Source organism: Pristis pectinata, chromosome 3, assembly GCF_009764475.1.
Source record: "Pristis pectinata isolate sPriPec2 chromosome 3, sPriPec2.1.pri, whole genome shotgun sequence".
Taxonomy (NCBI): domain Eukaryota; kingdom Metazoa; phylum Chordata; class Chondrichthyes; order Rhinopristiformes; family Pristidae; genus Pristis; species Pristis pectinata.
In genome coordinates this window covers 109297304-109319903 of record NC_067407.1, presented here as the reverse complement: position 1 = coordinate 109319903, position 22600 = coordinate 109297304, and the positions used below count along the sequence as shown (strand labels likewise).

General features: G+C 41.0%; 1 protein-coding gene across 1 annotated transcript in view; it reads left to right on the top strand.

The window, feature by feature from the left end:
- ush2a (Usher syndrome 2A (autosomal recessive, mild)) overlaps nt 1-22600 on the top strand; it is a 630034-nt gene that overhangs the window by 382662 nt on the left and 224772 nt on the right. Inside the window, 4 exon segments of the mRNA XM_052011249.1 lie at nt 2382-2470; nt 2472-2565; nt 8196-8209; nt 20738-20860. Coding sequence (XP_051867209.1) covers nt 2382-2470; nt 2472-2565; nt 8196-8209; nt 20738-20860 — 320 coding nt within the window.

The window sequence follows — 22600 nt, the reverse complement described above, 5'->3', positions numbered from 1 at the left end:
CATCTGCAGCTTCTTTGATTTGGAACTGGTTTCCACTATCAAAGTGCCAGAGACAGATTGTCAGAGAAAACCGTAGGAATCATACAATAATTGAACATTTACAACATTTCATTGTGTACATGCCAGTTGAAGAAGTGCTACCCAATCAAATATCACTTTCCAGCACTTGATCTGAGGCATGGAAGCTTATGGCTCTTCAAATATACATCCAAGTATTTTTTTAAGTGTATTGTGGGTTTCTACCTCCAGTTCAGATGGTGAGTTCCAAACACTGACCTCTGGATGAAAAAATATTTTCTTCATTTCCCCTTCTGCACCTTTTATCAATTATCTTAAAGTATGGTCCTTGGATTTTGATCTCTACATTGAGTGAACTATGTCCTACTAGTTTGCTCTGTCTAGGCCCCTCATAATTTTTATACATCTGAATTAGGCCTCCCCTCAAGCCTCTTCCAAGGAAAACTCTCCCATCCTTTCCAATCTTTCCTCATGGCAAAGATTTTTCTAATCCTGATGATCTCCTCTGTATCCTCTCCAGTGTAATCTTTCTGTAATGCATTTTTCAGACCTGTAGGGCAAAGCATTGTTGAATACAGTTCTGGCTTAACTCCCTGCCCTTATATTCTCTGCCATGGCTAATAAAATCATCCTTATTCCTTTTCTCATCATATTTTCAAACTGTCCTGTTACCTTTATGGATCTGTAGACATACACTCCCAAATCCCTCTGTTCCTCCATACTTTTCAGTGTGCTCAGGTATATTTATAAAGTGCTCCCTTAATAAATGCTTTGTTGCAGTTCCCCAAATGCATTAGCTCAGACTCACCTTAGACTTCTCTACAGCAAGCAGACTGCAGCAGATCTCAGGAATGGAACTGCACTTTCAATAGCCGGTCAAGGCCACTAGGATTTTAGCTTTTATGCCATGTACTTCTTTCAGACAAAGGCTTAAAAGATTATTCACATTAATTAGTCACTCTGCACAGTGTATGAGTTAGGCAGCATGGCCTTTTGTTTTGCCAAGAATATCTCCTCAATTTGTCAGCTTATGTTTACACGACTGTATTTCCATAATTGTACCTGCATTGTTCATTGAATCCACATGCTATTAAATCTGTTTTTAAGAACACTAATAGTTCTATGAACATAGAATATTTCTGGCCTAGAAAACTGTCTGGGGTGGGCTGACAAAAGTTTTATCAATAGTTCATGTGACCCAAAGGACCACTCTCAAAGATACTGCATGTCTGTCTTTTTGTGGGATATGTAGAATATTATTTTATTTCCAGTTGATTGCAGGTCTCCTTTCTTTTTTTCAGAACTTTGATGCCTGTACAGGTTTCTCTACTTGATCTGTTAATCATTAAAGAGTTTCTCAGCCATCTTTAGATAAGTCAGATGTTGTAAACAAGTAGTGTGAGGGTGCCTAAAAGCATCATACAGTTTGAAAACCTTTCCCTAACCAGCAGAATCAACATAATCATACAAATTCACCCTATGAGCAAAGCCAGTCAAGTGGATAGGGCATGATGGGAACTACTGTAAAACATTGGGTGCAAGTCTTGAAAACAACTAAGGGAAACAAATTGAAACTTGTAACAGTGAAACTGCATATAGCAATTTGTCTCCTACTTATTACTCCAGAGAGCTGCATTGGGCCTACCTGGATGTGGGTTATTTGAACTCTGATATACATTTGCAACCTTAGTACAAGTAAATTTATTGCCAAACCAGGTTTATTTTTCATCTTAGTATCTCATACTTTGCTGCATGCAACTATATTTTAGTTGTACTTTTCCTGTAAACATTGTGGCTTATACAAATTTCAAAATAACTGACATTTAGCAATCAAAAGGCTCATTCATAACGGAGCAAGATAGGGATTCTCAGTATTCACCCCAGCAGACACATCACCTGGTCAGAAACTGATGAATTTATCCCATTTGTGGTTGCAGATTTGATAGCTCCAGGACTTGAACCTTTGGTGTCCAGATTGTTAACGAAACATTTCTTCATCTCAAACTGAAAGTTTTATTTATAGAGTTCAATCTATAAAATAACAAGTAGAAATGGACATTTTTTTTTAGATTCCTCAGTAATTTAAACATTCCAGGCAGTTAAAGTAAGTGGATTGAAATAAGTAAATATTTTGTAAGGCTTGCCATTTCAAAAGCTGATTGACTTTAAAATTAATCATTTCTAAGTGGTATGATGAATTTGTAGTATTGAAATGCTGCATTATGTGAATCTGGTTACTGAATATAACTTCATTTTTGCAGCTTATGTGACAAGCTCCACTGGTGATTAACACTGAAATCCTTCCTTATGAAATCAGAAAGCAAGATCTGTACATGATGATTTCCAATGGCTCTGCTATGCAGTATGCTGCAGTAAACCTGATTCCTTTCACAAACTATTCAGTGACTGTAGTTGTTTGCATCAGTGATAGAGGATACACTGAAAGTTTGCCAACCAACAATTCCCCAGGATATTGGTCCCATGACTGTAACCCCCAGTAATGAATCATTTATTATTGCTTCCTGGCAGCCTCCCACCAGACCAAATGCAAGGTAGAATATTTCCATTTATTAATGCAGATGTACATGGTTGAGCAGCACACAGCTGGTAGTTTTCATTGAAAAGTGGACAGCTGAAATGATTACCTTTTTTTTGTAGAAACACAAGAACAATCACATGAAAAGATCAAGAGAGTGCAGATTTTAATCTGAGGTGCAGGGAGTGACTGGCAGGCAGAGTTTACACTCCACCTTTGCATTATCATCTCTCTGAGGCTGGAGTTGTTTGAGGCCCTGGCCTCATTCCCTGTGAGTTTTTGTGGTCTGTGTTCTCACTGTTAGGTGGGTACAGGACGGACACACACACACACACACACACACACACACACACACACACACACACACACACACACACACACACACACACACACACACACACACACCTTGAAATCCAATCACATAATGGTATTTTCTCAGTATTATACTATTAATTTTTTTGGTGAAGCTCGATAATGACCACTTCTGTGATATTTTGTGTCACTCTGGAAATTTGACCAGGGCTTCTATGCCATGAATAAACTTTGTTCCTCTGATGTGGTGTCTATGTGTGGACAATGTCACTTCCATTACAAGGCTTGTTGTGGAGCATTGCAAGGGAATTTGGGCCATGTTGCATCACGAGTGACTACCATTGGGCATTTCCTGGGACAAATTAGTCTTCCTTGGGCAGAACTAGACTGGGATGTCTGCCAAAAGTCAACAGAATACCTCATTGATTTCCTCCCACCACCCCCCCCCCCACCCCTAAACACAGCACAGACACTTCCCTTCCCATTTAATATATCCTGTACGACCTCCAAACCTGCAATTCCCCAATCCTTAGCCCTGTTCTAAGCCTTGCTTCCCTATCCCTGTATTGGCCGAGTCCCAGGCTCCACCATGATCTGACACCAAGCAATCACTCACATCATCACCATTCATACTTCACTGGGATAGTGATCTCTCGCTATCACCGCTTAAACTTTGCCAGTGTACCAATTCCCTCCCACCAGCATCTTTCAAACCTTGTTTGAGCTTTATTGGGCCAGACATCCTGAAACTGGTTGTTAAATGGAGTACCTGGTGGCAGATCTGATAACATGCAAAGCACAGTCAGTTGTACTGAAGCCTTGGACATGGTGCCAATGCAGGGCCAGCCATCAGCATGCATTAGAGGGCACTAGAATTTTTAGGTAACTTTGCTATATCTATTTCAGCAAATTTTTAAAAGAGACTGCATGAACACTTGTCAGCTTTAAAAACTTGTAAACTTTAGTTTGCTACTGGCAAGATATCCAGTTCTTAAGAAGGAAATTAGAATCAGCTGTATTATCATTGACATATGTCATGAAACTTGTTATTTTGCAGTACAGTGCAAGACATAAAGATGTAAAAATTACTATAAGTTACAAAAATAAATAAATAGTGCAAAAGAGGAATTACAAGGTTGGGTTCATGGACCATTCAGAAATCTGATGGCAGAGAGGAAGAAGCTTTTCTTGAAACATTGAGTGTGAGTCTTCAGGCTCCTCTACCACCTCCCCGATGGTGGTAACATGAAGAGGGCATGTCCCAAGTGGTGAGGGCCCTTAATGATGGAATTTTATGTTATCATTATTTTGTAGGCCATACAGTATTGGCTTCATGAAAAAGATATAACCGGGTTCATTATTAAATTTACACATTTTGAATGTATCATTGATGTTAACACATGGCCATAATTGTGTCTACCCTCTAATTAGTTTAGATGTGCTTTGCGTGAGGCATAACTACTCCAGATTTGCAAAGGCAAGGCTTTGTTGCAAGTGAAGCCAATTTCAATATCAAGTTTACAATGGAGTTAAGATCCGAACCTTAAATTCATCTTTAGTACAAACAGTGTATAAGACTGCTTTCTGGTTGTCTACTAATATCAATGGGCTCACTCTATTATGTAGGTTGTTAAGTGCTGGGGCAAGTTCATTAAACAAACATGACTGAGGACTGAATCAAAGCTCTGTGGAATTCAAACCGTTGACTACAACTATAGAAGGCAAGTCTTTAACCTTGGGTCTTTAGACTGCACCATATGAATGCCCATTACCATTTTATATAGCACATGTTTTGTAAAAATATCTTTCCATGAAATAATAGTATTGTAAATATATAAACCATGATGCAGTAATCATCTTTTTTTTTTAAGTCTATGGAATTTAAATTGCATGACCCCCAGAAATGGATTTGGAAATCACCATGTGTGATTAAAATGCACCAATTAATTGCAATGCCAGCAGCATGCTGCCTGCTCATTATAATGCTATCTGCACGCAGCCAGTGTTCACTGTTTTGTTGATTCACTGGACACTTCAGCAGGGATCCCAAAATTATAACTTATTATTACCAGTTAAATTTAGATTGCATTGTTTAAAGCTTTAAAGTGAAGTGCACAATGGCGTGAGCAGATCTCAGAGCCATTACTACAAGTATAGCTGACCTGGAAAGCAGTGAAGAATGGGAGATAATAGGTTTCAAGCTTCATGGGCATGGACACCATGATGGAAAAGGTGGAAAACAGAAGCTGGGGAATGAGGTCCTCCAAACACATGCTCTGGAGACACAAGGACACAATAGATAGAGTCATAGACTCGTAGTGCATGGAAACGGGCCCTTCAGTCCAACAGCTGACCAAGATGCCCATCCAAGCTAGTCCCATTTTCCTGCATTTGGCCCATGACCTTCTAAACCTTTCCTCTCCATGTACCTATCCAACTGTCTTTTAAAAATTGTTATTATAGAGTTATGTAGAGTTCTGCGATAACCTTTGAAGCACTTGATATAGTGCCTCAAGTTAGTCAATGACCTCGTGACTGGCAGCCAGTGAATGAATCATTAAATGCCATTTTCTACTGACTACACAACTAGCCTCAGTATTGCTGAATTCAGCAAAGTGTCATCACTTGCCAACAACCTCTATCAATAAGGACGCGTATTTAATTTTCACATGCTGCAGCTTACTCTCTCAAAATGGGATTTGATGGGCAGTAAAGGTTCAGTATCCACCTGACAATGCAGAACTTCTACCTCTTTCCAACAAGGTTCTAATGGCCAGCTCCACGTGTACATTTACAAGCCCAACTCACAATACATCATCTAAAAGCACTTGTCACAACTTTTGTTCTATACAAGCAACAGGTACCCAATATCAGAGCACTACAGTGGAAACTCTGATAGCTGCTATGAAAGATTTGTGTACTGCCATGCAAGCTCAAGCTGTTGGCACCATGTTCAAAGAAGCTTGCAATGTGGCATGCCAATCAACAATTGTTCTTCCAACAGTTACTTTGATTACTGTAGTACCATCCTGAGTGACTGTGGCTCTGAGCCTGCTGTCTCCTCACAGAATGACAATATCCACTTCCACTCCTGTCAGCACATTTGGTGTTGTGTTTTATCAGCCAGCCAGCCTAGACCGCTGCCAACAATGCTGAGATTCTGCTGTTTGCAGCCAGGCTTTTACGGGGATGCACAAGATGATCTCCCAAGGCTATCTGTTAAAAGTTAGCAACCTTCCACCAACCGTGAAGCATCCTCTTGGGCAGTTTTGTAAAGGGGCAAAAGGGGAAACAAAATGGAAGATGGACACAGTGGAATTTGTTTATGTTTGTATGTGTTTACAAATTTGGTTAGGAATGTTTATAATAGTATGTTTTGCCATTGCATGAAGGCCAGTTGAGTACTGTGGAGGTCAGTCATAGAGGGATCATGATGTATAGGACTGTTGATGAATAGGGAATTGGGGCTCATGTTTACCAATATTATACTCAAAGTAGTTTCTGATGGGCAGCCCAGGGAGAAAGGGTTTTTCCAGTTTGCCTCCTTTCCACTTCTTTCTCCATCTCCCGCTCCTGCGTCTCCTCAGATTATCATTATATAGCTGTGGTAAGCACTATCTCTTCAAGATGTCATTGTAATGTGACATTCATTACAAATCTTGACACTTGTTATCATGAATACTGTAGGTTCCTCCAGAGCAGACGAGGTAGAAGAAATGTTTCAGCACCTCTGCTTTGTTCAAACAGACTTGGTTTGGTAATATGGCTCATTGCATGTATGATGTACATGTATGTAAAGGTTCTGCACCAGAGTTACAAGATATGTCATTTATGAAAGTCACTTGCTCTACAGATTTCATCCTTTTGGATTGGTGTAGTGGCTCTTAGTGACCTGTATTATAATAATGACCTCAAGTTATGATCTTCCCCACATGTGGAAGTGTTCCCTCTGCACCCATTCCATCAAAGCCCTTCATAATTTTAAAGAGTTCAATTCAGTCACCCTTAAGCCTTTTTTTTCCAGAGAAAAGTGACACAGTCGATTTATATTTAAACTATACTTATACCCTTGTGTTTCTGGTATCATCCTTACGAACCTTCTCTCCGTCTCCTACACTTCTAGCAACGTAGTCACCAGAACTATATGCCATCCTCTAAGTATGAGTTAACCAACAGTAAAGGTTTAACCTAGGTTTCTGTCTCTCAAGAGCGAAACCTGAATACTTGTTATTTTTTTTAATGGCCTTGCTAACTTGTGTGATTGGTGTATCCCTTTGTCCCTCCATGTCACTTTGACTTTCACCTTCCAAGTAATCAGTGACTTTGGTTCACTGTAGTTCTATGCTTGCTAGGCAGTGAGGGGGTAGACTGTATCGTATGACAGCAGAAATTAGGTGGCGCTGCAAAACACTCAATGGGACTCTGCACAATGAGAAGATCTGCAGTCATTCCCACAACCATTCCCATCAGGGGCAAATTTAAAGAAGTTAGTGTTAGTATTAGATTTAAAGAAAAGGCTGATGACGTAATTGTAGTAGGGCTGAGGACTGGGACAGTTGTATTTAAAAGATAAGAAAATTTTATTACAAGGGAGAAAATAAGGTATGAGTGAAAACTAGTAAGAAATGTAAAAAAAAACAATCGGAAGAACTTTTGCTACTCTCTTCCTCACTGTATATTTGCAAAAGTCACATTGGGCCCTTGGAGCAGAGATGGGGGAGGGGGGTTATAATGGTGAATAAGGCGATGACAGAGACATTAAGCAAAGATTGTGGCTCATGGCCAGCCAACCAACCATGAATTCTGCCAACAATGCCATGGATGCAAGGATAGTGGATGCATAGGTTGTCATCTTCCAAAATCCTCTTGAACCTGGAAGGATTACAATAGATGAGAGAACTGCAAGTATAACATTCCAAGTCAAGAAAGGAGCAAGAGGTAAAAGTTTAAGCTACAGGGTAGTTAGTTTATCATTAGTTGTCAGGGAAATATTGGAATTATTTCCTAAGAAAAGTATAACATGATTCAGCTGAGTCAGCTTGGATGAGTTCTTGATGATATATCTAGTAGGATAGACAGAGGGAAGGTAGTGGATACAATGTATTTAGATATCTAAAAGTATTCACTAAGTGCCACATAAACAATACCACACAAGTTAAGGGGTCAAGGGTAATGTATAGTCATGGCTGAGGGATTGGTAAAAAGTCAGATAACAAAGGATAGAGGTAACTGGGTCATTTATAGGTTGTCAGACTATAACTAGTGGGTTGCCTCAGGGAGCAGTGCTGAGCCCTCAGCTGTTTACATTCTATATTAATGACAGATGAAGGGACCAAATATAATGTATCCAGATATGCTGATAATACAAAACTAAAACAAAGGTTGTTTGTAAGCCACAAAGGCCAGAAAATATGTAATTTTCCAGCATTAAAACATTCCATTCTAATGCTGTTTTAATGAGCTCTATAAAAATCACAATATTTTACATTACCATTTAAAATAAATATGGTGTTGTCACGCCTCGTGTGACACCACACTATCTGAGAAACAATGGGTGTTACTGAAAAGCTCCACTTAATTTTTCTCAGCTGTTGATTGTTATCAAAGATCTGAGACCTCATTAGCTGGCCCTCAGAGGCACACCTGTGTAGCATCACCAGCACTCTGTCAGGTACTGAGAGGCTCTTGAGAGACTGGTTGACCATGTTACATGCAGGAGAGTATTGTGAACAAAGGGGTCACACAGATCCTCTAGGACTGCATGCAGGCCAGGAAGGTCTTTACTAGGAGCAACAATTCCAACAACATACTCTGTGTCAAAAAAAAATCATGACTTCACCGGATCTCTCAAGGTGAGTCTTCATAACAAGATTTCTTCACTCAATCTACTGTTCTTGTCTTCACCTTCATTAGCATTGTGCTGAGACCATTCTGTACAATACATTTACTCACGCTAAGAAGAACAACCATCAGGTCTTCTCAACAACCTTTCATGGTGGTCATCTATCAAAGATCAGGCACACAGTGCTCTGGACCAAAAGGGCCCACCTTGAAACAGCAGGCTGACTCCCTTGGAGGGGATGCTGCTGGACTTGCTGGGAGCTGGGCTAGCAAGCCCCAGACTCCAGGAGAAGTGCAGCCTGTCCTCAGTCTGCCTGGTATGACTTCATTGTACCTCTGCAAAACTTTCAAATCAGATGCCTTTAACTTCAGAAGCTGCACTAGAGGCAAGAGTACTCAGGTCCAATCACTCTCCGTTAATGGGGCCTTCAGACATAGTGGTACATTAAAGTGATACTTTAACCACGTCCAAGCGGTGATTTGTAGCCCACACATCACTTTGGTTCATAAGGATAAACAGACATCCAACACAGTCAAAAATTTAGCCATTTGCAGCATTGAAGGAAGTCCAAAACCTATTTTGCATTCAAACAGACCATGTGAAAGAGACAGCAGTTTAATACAAACGTCATGACTGTGCGTGTACTTCCTACATTTTACATAAAATATTGTAAGGGAGCAATAGCAAAGAATGATTGTGCTGTGCAATATGTGGGGAGCGTTGTGAGAACTCTCATTACAATTGCATCATAGGTGCATGCTCATCTTGTATAGCCAGGGGTGATTTCATCCCTTTTATTCCTCTCAAAGAGGCAGAGAAGAGAGTCCTAAACAGAAGCCTGCTGGCCTAGAGAAGCCACAGAGACGAGAACCTATTGCACCCGTGCTCTGACCCAGCAGAGCACTATCTCTGATATTGGCACCATGAGGAAAGAGCTTAGATTATATGGGTGTGTTTCGCAAAGAGAGACCTGAGGCTAGCAAGCAGCAGTCAGGATGGAAGGGGATGCTACTTTCTCAGCTGCATGGAGTTCGAGTCCAGTCAGTAGTGCTCGCAATAGGTAAGCATTTAGGAGAAGGCTCTTGAGTAGACACGCTAAAGTGTCTACTCATAAGACCAACTCATAAGATGAATGCAAGTGATGTGCTCTTCTATGTCAAGAAATGGCAAGGCTTAGGAAACATGGCATATGAGGGGACAGGTTTCTGCCTCTGTTGAGACATATTTGCAGTCCTCCAGAGTTCTAATTCGAATAAGTGTGAGATGTTGCATTTTGGAAAGTCAAATCCAGGTAGGACTTTCACAGTGAACTGCAGGGCCCTGAGGAATGTTGTAGAACAGAGTGACCTTGGGGTACAAGTTCATAGTTCACTGAAAGTGGAGTCACAGGTAGACGGGGTGGTGAAGGAGGCTTTTGGCACACTGGCTTCATAAGTCAAGGCATTGAGTATAGAAGTTGAGAGATCATGGTGTGGTTGCACAGGATGCTGGTGAGGCCACAGCTTTGGTCGTCCTGCTATCGGAATGATGTAATTAAACCGGAAGGAGTGCAGAAAAGATTTACAAGGATGTTGCCTGGACTTGAGGGACTGAGTGATAGGCAGAGGTTGGACAGGCTAGGACTTTATTTCTTCGAGCGTTGGAGACTGAGAGGTGATCTTACAGAGGTGTATAAAGCCATCAGGAGCATAGATAGGATGAATGCATGCAGTCATTTTCCCAGGGTTGAGGAACCCAGAACCGGGGGCAAATGTTTAAGGTGAGAGGGGAGAGATTTAAAAGGAACTTGAAGGACAACTTTTTTATGCAAAGAGTGGTATCTATGTGGAATGAGCAGCCAGAGAAGGTGGTTGAGGCAGGCACAATAACAACTTTTAAAAGACAATATGACAGGTACATGTATTGGAAAGGTTTAGAAGGTTACGGGCCAAATGCTGGCAAATGGGACTAGCTTGGATGGGGCATCTTGTTCGGCATGGACCAGTTGGGTCAAAGGGCCTGTTTCCATGCTGTATAACTCCATGACTCTGATGACCCTGAACCAGTAGCGAGTTGATTCCCAGGAACACTGCTTTGCAGGACATGTTTCCAGGTCTTTTTGGCAACCTTGGCAGATTCTGTAGGCTACCTCATGAAGTCTGTGCAAATCATTATCTGCTTGGTAGCATTAGTAGTCCATTAGGCAGGTTGAAAACTGAGATTCCTGTCCTCTTTCAGCATGCCTTGGTCTCTGCTGCAGTTGCTGACTCTCCAGCACTGTGGTTACTGCAACACATGCTGCAGGCATGCTGATTGGTACCTTGCATTCTGAAGCCAGCCCATCAAGGGCACAAGTTCATTGTGGTCATCCTGGAAGGACATCCAAGGACAAAAGCCAGCCTACCAACAGCCCTGTGGCAGTCACAGGGAAGCACCCTGATGAGGTTTACAAGCCTGTGAGGATAAGTACAAACAAAGAAACAAAAGTGGTGAGTAGATATTGATTCATTGCATATTTTCTTTGCAACCAGATATTTTATTCTGTTTGTTGATCAATTTGTATAGTTAATGCTGTAAAGCCGATTAATCTAACATGTCTCAGTTCTTTACTCTTAACAAAGGTAAATCAGCCAAATGCATTGAAATGTTTATGCAGATGTCATTTCAAAGCACAGGATGAATGCCCACCTGAATGGATCCAACTTGCAGCCTGTCACCATGTGCTGCAAGAGTATAAAGTTTCCTACTTGATAATTCCTCTGACAACTTCATGTATCACTCACAGGAGAGGACAGAATGTAATCGGAGCAGGAGTAAGCTACCATTTAATATGATCATGACTGATCTATGCTGCCCTCAACTCCTTTTCTGTGCCAGTTCCCCATAACCCTCAATTCCTTGATCTTTCAAATATGTATCTATCTCCGCCTTAAATGTATCTAATGATTTGGCCTCCACCACCCTCTGGCAGAGAATTCCCGAGATTCACTGCCCTCTGACAAAAAAATAGCTACACACTTCGGTTTTAATTGTCCAGCCCTTTATTTTGCAGCTATGTTCCCTTGTCTGTGACTCTCTCACTAGTGAAAACATGAACCCTGTCAACCCCCTTATGATCTTGAATGTTTGAAGTAGGTCACTCCTCATTCTTTTCAACTTCCAAGGAATACAGATTCAGACTGTTTACTCTCTCTTGATAGCACAACCTGCTCATCCCAGGAATTAGCCTGATGAATCTCCTTGGACTGCCTTCCATGCTACTATGACCCATTTTACGTAAGAGGACCCAAACTGTATATGGTTTTTCATGTGTGTTCCCACCAATATCCTGTATAACTGTAATAAAACATCCCTATTATTAAAGTCCAAACTCCTTCATAATAAAGGCCAAAATGTTGTTTACCTTCTTAACTACTTCCTGGACCTGCCTGTTAATTTTTTGTGATTTATGCCCTCAAACACCTAGATCCCTCTGAAATTAACTCATTTGCGGTCTCTCTCCACTTGGATAATAATCCACTTTTTGATTCCTCTTACCAATGTGCATGACCTTGTACTTCCCCACATTAACTTCCATTTGCCAGGCTTTCACCCAACTTGTCTATATCTCATTTCAAAATCATAATGTCATCACAACATGCCCTTTGACCTATTTTTTTGACAGTGACTCTGGATGTGTGAGAACAGTCTAGGGTGCCATGTCATGAAACCACATGAAGTGTGGCATGAGTTTGCCATCAGAGCCCAAAGCATAACTGTCAGTCTCAGCCTGCATGGCACTTTTATTTTAGCAATAATAGTGGACTTATGCAGACAGTCAAATGGCCTATAATGATGACTTGCGATAGAAGCAGGAAGTCTTCAGAAATGGTAAAGTGGTAAAGATAGATACTGTGAAGAATACAATCCCACAGGCAGAGCTAACAGCCAAGATGAAATGCTTTTGGAAATGTGAAGATTATCTGAAATTTGCCACTACAATGACAGATGGCAAACATTAGAAAGTCAAGGCACCCCTCTTGCTTTTTTGTTTGAAAAATCTCCATCATTGAAAATTCATTATTGTTTGAAGAATCAGAGAAGGGGAGAGAAAGGTGCACTTGTCTGAAGCATTGTCTTTACACAGGTCCAAAGTGGTGCTTCTCTAGCAGAGTCTTCATAAGAGTGGATATCCAAGTTTGAAGCCTCCAGAGGCTTGTTATCAATTTGGCTGCAATTTCAAATGAGAACATAAGGCTGCTGAGTGTATGGTCTTGACCAAATGAAACAATAACCCTTTGCACCTGTTGCTTAAGTTTCCTACTGAATCAAGAAGAGATTATAAAGTGCCTTTCTAATCTCACTAGCAGCCTGATACCTTGCATTGTTCTGATCCTAAACACCTGTCAGTGTATGCAATGACAAAAGTTATTAAGTGAGCCATTTGAATAGTACCTGTAAGCTATGCAGATGGGAAGAAATATTTGGCATGAAGATATTCAGCCTCTCTGCGTCATTCAAGATGCAGCAGATTTTAGGCTCAACAAAGGAAAGGTGTTCGATGAGGAATGGCTTTCACATTTATTTTGCAAGGCTGGACAATGAAAACAAATGGATTTATTCAACTCAGTCTTTCCACTATCAAACATTACATCACAGTATCTTCTTAATAGTGTTCTCTGAAAATATATTTTCATATTTCCTCAGCAAAAAAGACTATTCAGCCCATCAAGTCTGTGCCAGCTCTGAGCAACCCTATCAATCCTATCTTCCTGTAAGCTATTCTCTCTCAATGCTAACTCCCCTCTGATTCTCCTATCACCTACCTACACTAAGTTGCCAATTAACCCACCAACCAGCATGTCTTTGGGATGTGGGAGAAACTGAGGAGAAGCCCATACAGTCACAGGCAGAGCATGAAAATTTCACGTAGCCAGCACTCAAGATCAGGATTGAACCTGGGTCACTTTTGCTATTTCAATCTTGTTTTGATGATAAAGGCAGTCTTGTATCCTTTTTAGTATTCTGGAGATCAATTATAGTTGCAAGACACTACAATGTAAGTTGGCAATAAATGATTATATCACATTAACCAAAAACCACTTATCAGCTGGGGAAGCATGGCACGTAGTTCCTATTTCTGAGCGACTGAGCGGCCTCTCACCTTGTCTTCTATCTTTTGGCTGTCCGAGTTTGAGTTTTATCTTCCCTGCTGCTCCTCTTCTCATTCCATCTCAGTGGGCAATGGCCAAACTAAGCAGTGTCTAACAGACCATGACTATATATGAGATCCTGAGTTCTGCCAGAGTGATCCAGACAGCAAAATCTTATTTTCAACTAGCATTTTATGTTTTCCATTAAGTTTCTGGTATTGGTGTGGCTGTCATTGTAGCAATGTCAGCTGGTGTGTATGGAGTGCTGAGCAGAGCGAGCAGTGATTTGAGCAACAGCCTGTCTCCCCAAAATGCATCCTTTGGGGAACATGACCCCTGCATGACAAGAAGCAGCTGTGACTGGCTAATTATGAGTGTGCCTTGCATGCTGCCGGTTTATCTGGAATTGACATCTGATTGTGTTCCACCAAATGCACATTCCCTCCCTGTTAATGAAAGTTTGTGGGTCCTGAATGGTGGATCTAATGGCTGCATGTGTCCGGCCTAAATGTACATAAACCTGCAATGGCAACAAATGGCTGTGTCCAGCCTGCCTGCTCCTGTAGGCTAAAGGAGAAATAGATGATATCTGATCTTGTGAAGTGGAAAGTGCCAATAACTCCTTAATGCACTGATGAGCAACAAATGGTGATATAAAGTATACATCTTCAGATGCAGTCTGAAATGATCCTGAGGCTAGGATGCTGAGAGTAATAGCAAACTGGACTTTGAATGTGTAAGCAGTCTAGAGTTGTGTGTGACCTTGTTGATTCTATGAGATCACAGATCTCAGCGAAAATTACCTTCTGGAAATACAGCCCACTTAGACACTATTGCTGTAGGAAGTGCAAGTAAGTGTAAACCCTTAGTGGATAAGTTCTTCAGTACTAAGTGCTTCTCTGCCTCTTGCAATGTGGTCACTTTGATGCCTGGAGGGCTTTTGTTGCATGCTCATTTCATCCATCAAGTGGAGTGGTAGGTCCACATAAATCACAAATGTAAATCAGTTTTGCTTGCAAGAAAGTGGTTCAAGATGCAAGGTACCCGAGTCTTCAATGTGAACAGCATGAAGAGAAGACTTTTAGCCCATGGCATGCTGAGCAGCCGTCTATCAATGCACGTTGAACGTGAATGGTCCTCGAAATAATGCTGTTTCTGTGCGATCAGCATTAGCAAAAGCCGGTTCTTTTTTGAGTGAACAACAGTGAAGGTTTTTTGAACCAATCTTGTTGAAAAAGTTGCTGATGTTCCACTGTTAAGTTGTAAAATTCAATATGAAATCCAACGTGCCCAGATGGAAGATGAGATGTTCCACAAGTGTGCACAGGGTCTCATTGTAAGTGTACACCCTCTCCTTGCTCTCCACAATACAGGAGATCCCTGCATCAAGGAAGATCCAACTTATGGACATCTGACTTTATGCAAATTCTCGCAGACTCTGCTCTCGGGTACAATACTCAAATCTCTTTTTGTGCTACAGGCGTGACAGAGATGCAACTAAAAGAGAAGGGGTGGGGGGGGGGGTTGCCTTCTTGATGAAAGAGGATATAACAATGTTCCTTGTAGAGGATATTCTTGGGGGATCATCCAGTGAGGCCATGTGGGTAGAACTTAAAAATAGAAAGGGGATGGTTACTCTGGATCGTATTGTATTATAGGCCCCCCCCCAGTAGTCAGCAGGAATTAGAGGACCAGATATGTAGAGAGATTGCAGCTAGCAGCTAAACATAATATGATAGTATTAGTGGGAGATTTTAACTTGCCTAATATTGACTGGGCCAACCACAGGGTGAAAGGCTTCCTTAGTCAATATATAGAGAGGGTGGAACATCGGACCTCCTCCTGGGGAATGAGGTAGGGCAAGTGGTGGAAATGTCTGTTGGCAAGCACTTTGGGTCCAGTAACTATAATTCTTTTAGTTTTAAGAAGTTATGGAGAAGGATATGACCAGTTCACAGGTTAAGGTCCTGAAATGGGGCAGAGCAAATTTTGGAGCCATTAGGCGAGATCTTGCAGCGGTTGACTGGACAAGATTGTTTGTAGGGTAAGGAATGTCTGCCAAGTGGCAGGCCTTTAAAAGTGTGATGTCAAGAGCTCAGGGCCTGCATGTTCCTGTTAGGGTGAAGGGCAAGGCTGGCAGGTTTAGGGAACCCTGGTTAACAAAGGATATTGAGGCTGTGGTTAAGAAAGAGAGGGAGGCGTACACTGTGCATAAATATTTGGAAACTAGTGAATTTCTTGATGACTACAAGAAGTGTAGGAATGCACTTGAGAGGTTCAGAGGGCAAAAAGAGGATATGAGAGGGATCTGGCAGGCAAGGTGAAGCAAAAACACCAGAGATTCTACAAGTATATAGAGAGTAAAAGGGTGGCTAGGGAGAAAATAGGTCCCCTTCTGTATCAGCATGGCTGTCTGTGTGTGGAACCAAAGGGTGAGATTTTTAATGAATATTTCTCTTCAGTTTTTACTGTGGAGAAAACAATGGAAGATAAGGAAATAGGGGAGTTGAATGGTGTTGTCTTGGACCACATATGAATTAGCAGGGAGCAGGTATTGGAGGCCTTAAAGTGCTTTAAGGTGGATAAATCCCCAGGGCCTGATCTGGTGCATTCTCGCATCTTGTAGGAAGGTAGAGAAGAAATTGTGGAGGCCCTTGCAGAGGTGTTTGCTTTATCTCTGGCCACAGGTGAGGTTCCAGAGGACTGGAGAGTGGCCAATGTGGTACCATTTGTTTTAAAAGGGTAGATAAAACAAGCCAGGAAATTACAGGCTGGTGAGTCTGACATCAGTCATGGGTAAATTGCTGGAGGGGATTCTGAGGGACAGGATCTACCAACATTTGGAGAGGCAGGGTCTGATTTGGGACAGTCAACAGAGCTGTGTGCATGGGAAGTAGTATCTGACAGATCTCTTGGTGTTCTTCGAGGAGGTAACCAAAAGGGTAGATGAGGGTAGAGCAGTGGCTGTTGTTTATATGAACTTCAGCAAGGCCTTTGACAAGGTCTCTCATGGCAGGTGAGTCTGGAAGGTTAGATCACAAGGGATCCAGGGGGAGATAGTGGATTGGATTCATAATTGGCTCAGTGTTAGAAGCAGAGGGTGATAGTCAAGGGTTATTTCTCAGACTGGAGGACTGTGTCCAGTGGTGTGCTACTGGGGTCGGTGCTAGGAACTTTGTTGTTTGTAATTTATATAAATGATTTGGATGTGAATGTACAAGCCATTGCTAGTAAGTTTGCTTTTCTCCACAGATGCTGCCTGGACTGCTGAGTTCCTCCAGCACCATTGTGTTTTTCATCTAGATTCCAGCATCTGCATTCCTTTGTTTCTTTAGTAAGTTTGTAAATGATACTAAGATTGTTGGTGTTGTAGATAGTGGAGAAGGTTATGAAAAATTACAGGGGGATCTTGATCTGCTTGGTATGTGGGCTGAGGAATGGCAAATGGCTTTCATATTACATTGTGTGAGATATTACATTTAGGGAGATCAAACCAGGGTGGGACTTGTACAGTGAATGGTAGGGTCCTGGGGAGTGTTACAGAACAAAGGGACCTAGGAGTGCAAGTGCATACTTTGCTGAAAGCGGTGTCACAGGTAGATAGGGTGGTGAAAAAGATGTTTGGCACGCTGGCCTTCAATCAGGCCATTGAGTATAGGCGTTGGGAAGTTATGATGCAGTTATGTAAGACGTTAGTGAGGCCACACTTGGAATATTGTGTACAGTTTGGTCACCCTATTATTGGAAAGATGTTATTAAACTAGAAAGAGTGCAGAAGAGATTTACCAGGAGGTGGCCTGAGTTATAGGGAGAGGTTGTGCAGACTAGGAACATAGGAGATGAGGGGGTGACCTGATAGAGGTACATAAGATCATGAGGGGCATAGACAGGGTGAAAACAGTCTTTTTCCCAGTGAGGGGGTGCTAAAAACAAGAGGGCGTAGGTTTAAGATAAGAGGCAAGAGATTAAAAGGGACATCAGGGGCAGCTTCTTCATGCAAAGGGTGGTGCGTATTTGGAATGAGCTGCCAGAAATAGTGGTCGAGGCGGGCACATTAGCAACATTTAAAAGCCATCTAGGTAAGTACAGGGATAAGAGAGATTCAGAGGGCTCTGGGCCAAACACGGGCTGATGGGACTAGCTCACTGGGCAATGCAGTGGGCATGGACAAGTTGGGCCAAATGGCCTGTTTCCATGCTGTATGCTTATATGACTCTTCTCTAGGAGATAGGAGATCACTCAGAGAAAAAGCCAATGCCTTTTCCAAACTCTCCTTCAGGTAAGATCGTCAGGAACCCCGAGCCACTTCTTGTTAGTACACACTTGCTTTTATTGAACTGCCGATAGTTTTCTCACTGATTAGCAGATAAGCTCCATCCTGTCATTCTACCCGGGCTGCAATCAGACAAACATTTGTCACATTTCACTTGCTGGTAACAGCTCCTATCACTTACACTGACCTTTCCCAGTTTACTCTTTGCAAATCAGTCCCTATGGGCTGTTGAGGCAAAAAGACTTTCACGTTACTAGTTTGGAGGGAATCGTTTGTTTCAGTTTACATGCAGTTCTCAGGAACAGAACCCTTGCATAACCTGGGGATCCCCTGTACCTCCAATCTTTGTGCCTGCAAACTTATTAATCGTCTTATTCCATTCACATCCAAATTATTAAAGTATATCACAAACAATATGGGTCACAGCACTGATCATTATATCACCACATTATCCCTGCAATATACAGGTTTCCAAATGCAAAAACGGTCCTCATCTATCACCCTCTGCCGCCTTATCACCAAGCTAATTTTGGATCCAACTGACCAAATTGTCCAAGATCCCATGGCCTCTTTCATCCTGGACTAACCTTCCATGTGGGACCTTCTCAAAGGTCATATTGAAGTCTATATGGACCTCATCACTACATTGTCCTCATTGACACACCTAGTCACCACCTCAAAGAGTTCAATCAAATTAGCCTTACTGTACTTCCCTTTAACAAAATTATGCTAACTCTCCATGATCAATCCATGCCCCCTCTAACTGTCCCTTTTTAAATAAATAAATCATAAATTGGTTTATTGTTGTCACATGTATTGAGGTACAGTGAAAAACTTGTTTTGCATACTGTTCATACGGATCATTTCATTACAACAGTGCATTGAGGTAGTACAAGGCAAAACAATAACAGAATGCAGAATAAAGTGTTACAGTTGCAGAAAAAGTGTAGTGCAGGCAGACAATGTGGTGCAAGGCCATAACGAGGTAGATTGTGAAGTCAAGAGTCCATCTTATCGTACTACGGGACCATTCAGTAGTCATAACAGTGGGATAGAAGCTGTCCTTGAGCTTGGTGGTATGTGCTTTCGGGCTTTTGTATCTTCTACCTGATAGGAGGGGGGAGACGAGAGAATGTCCCAGGTGGGTGGAGTCTTTGAAAATGTTGGCTGCTTTACCGAGGCAGTGGGAAGTGTTGATGGAGTCCATGGAGGGGAGGCTGGTTTCCATGATGTGCTGGGCTGTGTCAACAACTCTCCGCAGTTTCTTGCAGTCTCAGGCAGGGCAGTTGCCATACCAAGCCATGATACATCCAGATAGATTACTTTCTATGGTGCATTGATAAAAATTGCTGAGGGTCAAAGGGGACATCCCAAAATCTCTTTCGTCTCCTGAAGAAGTAGAGGCACTGGTGAGCTTTCTTTGTTGTGGCATCTATGTGGTTGGACCAGGACAAGCTATTGGTGATGTTCACTCCTTGGAACTTGATGCTCTCAACCTTCTCAACCTCTGCATCATTGATGTGGACAGATGCATGTGCACCTCCCCCTTTCCTGAAGTCAATGACCAGCTTTTTTGTTTTCCTGACAGAGGGAAAGGTTGCCATGACACCATGCCACTAGGCTCACTATCTCTTTCCTGTACTCAACTCATCATTATTTGAGATTTGACCCACCACAGTGGTGTCACCTGCAACCTTGTAGATAGAGTTAGAGCAGAATCTGGCCACATAGTCATGAGTGTATAGGGAGTAGAGTAGGGAGCTGAGCATGCAGCCTAGTGGGGCACCAGTGTTGAGGATAGTCATGGTGGAGGTTTTGCTGCCTATCCTTACTGATTGAGGTCTGTTGGTCAGGAAGTGTAGAGGGAGGTGTTGAGTCCCAGGTCTCAGAGTTTGGTGATGAGTTTGCTTGGAATTATAGTATTGAAGGTGGAGCTGCAGTCAATAAACAACCTTCAGAATTTTTTTCCAATATTTTCCCTACCACTGATGTTAGTCTGACTGTCCTACAACTACCCTGGCTTATCCCGGCTGCCCTTCTTGGATAAAGAGACCATGTTCGCTGTCCTCCAGCAATTTAACAGTTCATCCAAATACAATGCAGTCCTTGCTCCACTTTAGGGAGCAGTTAACAACTAAGCTTAAATCGTCAATTATCCCTTTCAATAAGTTGGGGACATCTCCCTGCTGCCTAATGAGTTTTTAAGCCAGTAAAATTAATAGAAGGGTATGGACAGCAATATTTAGAACCAAAATGGCAGCCCTGATGTCATTGCATACTAAGTGACACCATTTTCTGCCTGCTCTTCATTTTTACGATGGCTATTGGCCTCTAATGTACTATTACCTTCACCCTTGTACCATCAGAATGAATCATAGCTCCAATAAGCGCACTTATCATATGTAATTTTAGTCCCCAAATAGTACCCAGATAAGCAGTTTTCATCCTAATTTTGCATCTTTCACATTTTATTGGTATTGTGCTAAAATGAAAAATAAAGATGTAATTTTAAATGTTTTACTCAAGACAAGCTTTCCAAAGAAATCTAAAGGAAGACGTATTAATTTTAGTAGCAGTAAATATCAATGATATTACAATGAACATTGGATTTGATAATTATATTGTACAACCTGTGTTTTTTTCAGATACGAGTTGCTAAGGCACAAATCCGAACAACCACTTGCACCAAATCCCCCTGAAGATTTAAATCTTTGGCTGACTGTTTACTCAGGGACATAAATGTACTACGAAGATAAAGGTCTTAACAGGTTAGATTAAACTACATCAGCTTCAAACAAATTATGATTTGATTAACAAATAATGTATTATGTGCTTATTCCTGCTTTCCAGCCTTTATAGTATTTTGAACGATTACTTGTTGTTTAAAATGTGTTTGGATTAAAACAAAACTGATAGACAGATGTGTTCGTTGTTCTTGGAAGCTACCCTCACCTTGTCATGATTTTGTTTTCCAGCTATACTGTGTTATGAAATAATTTCTTTGTGATTAAATCACATCGGCTGTATTTCAAAACTAACAAACATCACATCTATGCAACATGTCTTTTTTGTTCCACATCATCACATTAAAATATAATTTAAATGCAACAAACTCATGTTTTATGGATTTGTTAACAAGATATGGGATGAATGCTTGCATTACTAGGCAGCAGTCATTGAATGCAACTTATTTCAAATTAATTTATGTTACAAGAAGACTGGAAAATGTACAGTCATTTTTCCCCTTCAATAGCTTTAAATCAAACTAACATACGATATTTCTTAAACAATAGTGGCATGGGTTGTTAAAATCAGAAGATCTTCTGAACAATAGACATCTGACAATTCCAAAGAGCCCTTTAGAAAATGAGCATGAAGAAATACTTTTTATTGAATTATTATTGCTGTTTCCAGGGCATAACTAGCTGAATGTTGCTGACTATGTTCAGCTGAAGATGAGCTGGAATTTCATCAATCATTGTGCAATGGCCAGGAATGTGAGTTATATATTTCTAATAATTATTAAAACCCAGCTATGAGTTCATACTACCAAATTTCCTTTGGTAAAATTAAATTTATTCTTAGATTGGAGGTCCATCACCATATTGAGATGTTTCATTATCTGCAATCTATTTTCACTTAACAATGTTGATGATGATTAAAATATAGAAATAAAGAAGCTAATCATCTAATAAATTGAACTCCTGGTACGAGGATTATATTGCAACCAGTCATAAGCATATTATGAATCCTAAATTCTAATTAAAATGTAGACAGTGATCCTGCTTTGTACATTTGTGGTGTTTTCATATAATTTAGCACTGAGAATTTCACCTTTCAGTTATCAGTATACTTTTAAAAATTCCAAATGAATTATATTGAATTGTCATGACCTTTATTTCGTTAATTCTCCATTCTTGTAAGTTATTTATCTGTTCCAAAACCAAAAACTAATGCCATTAATAAGATAGATTGATAGGAAGAATTATTGAATGTATGAGAGAATTGACAACATCATCAACATTGGGCTAGATAATGTATTTGATGATGCACACCATTATTCTTGTGTTTTTGCTGTTGTTTATCCTTTGAATTAGAAGATAATCACATCGTCACGAGCTGGTTGGTTTCAGTGGACATGTGAATAGTTGATCAGGTGATTTGTGCATTAAACTAAACTATACAATGGGCATGCTGCTGTTGCAAGATATACATGTCTTGTGCTGCTCCAGTATTTCTCTTTCATCCAGTGTGGATAAGGCTTCACCAGGTAGAACAATCATGAGTGAGATTTTCCCAAGACTTTAGATCAATATCAAAATGCTTAATTGCTGACTTGAGATGTCTTTGGAACATTTCATCTGACCTCCCTAAGAGTGCATCCCTTAATTCTTCTTTATTGGTCGTTCATCTGACATCTTTGTGACATGGCTTGTCCATCTCAATCTTGATCTCATCATTGAAGTGTGGATACCTGGAGAGCCATCCGGAGTGAGAATCTTAGTGTC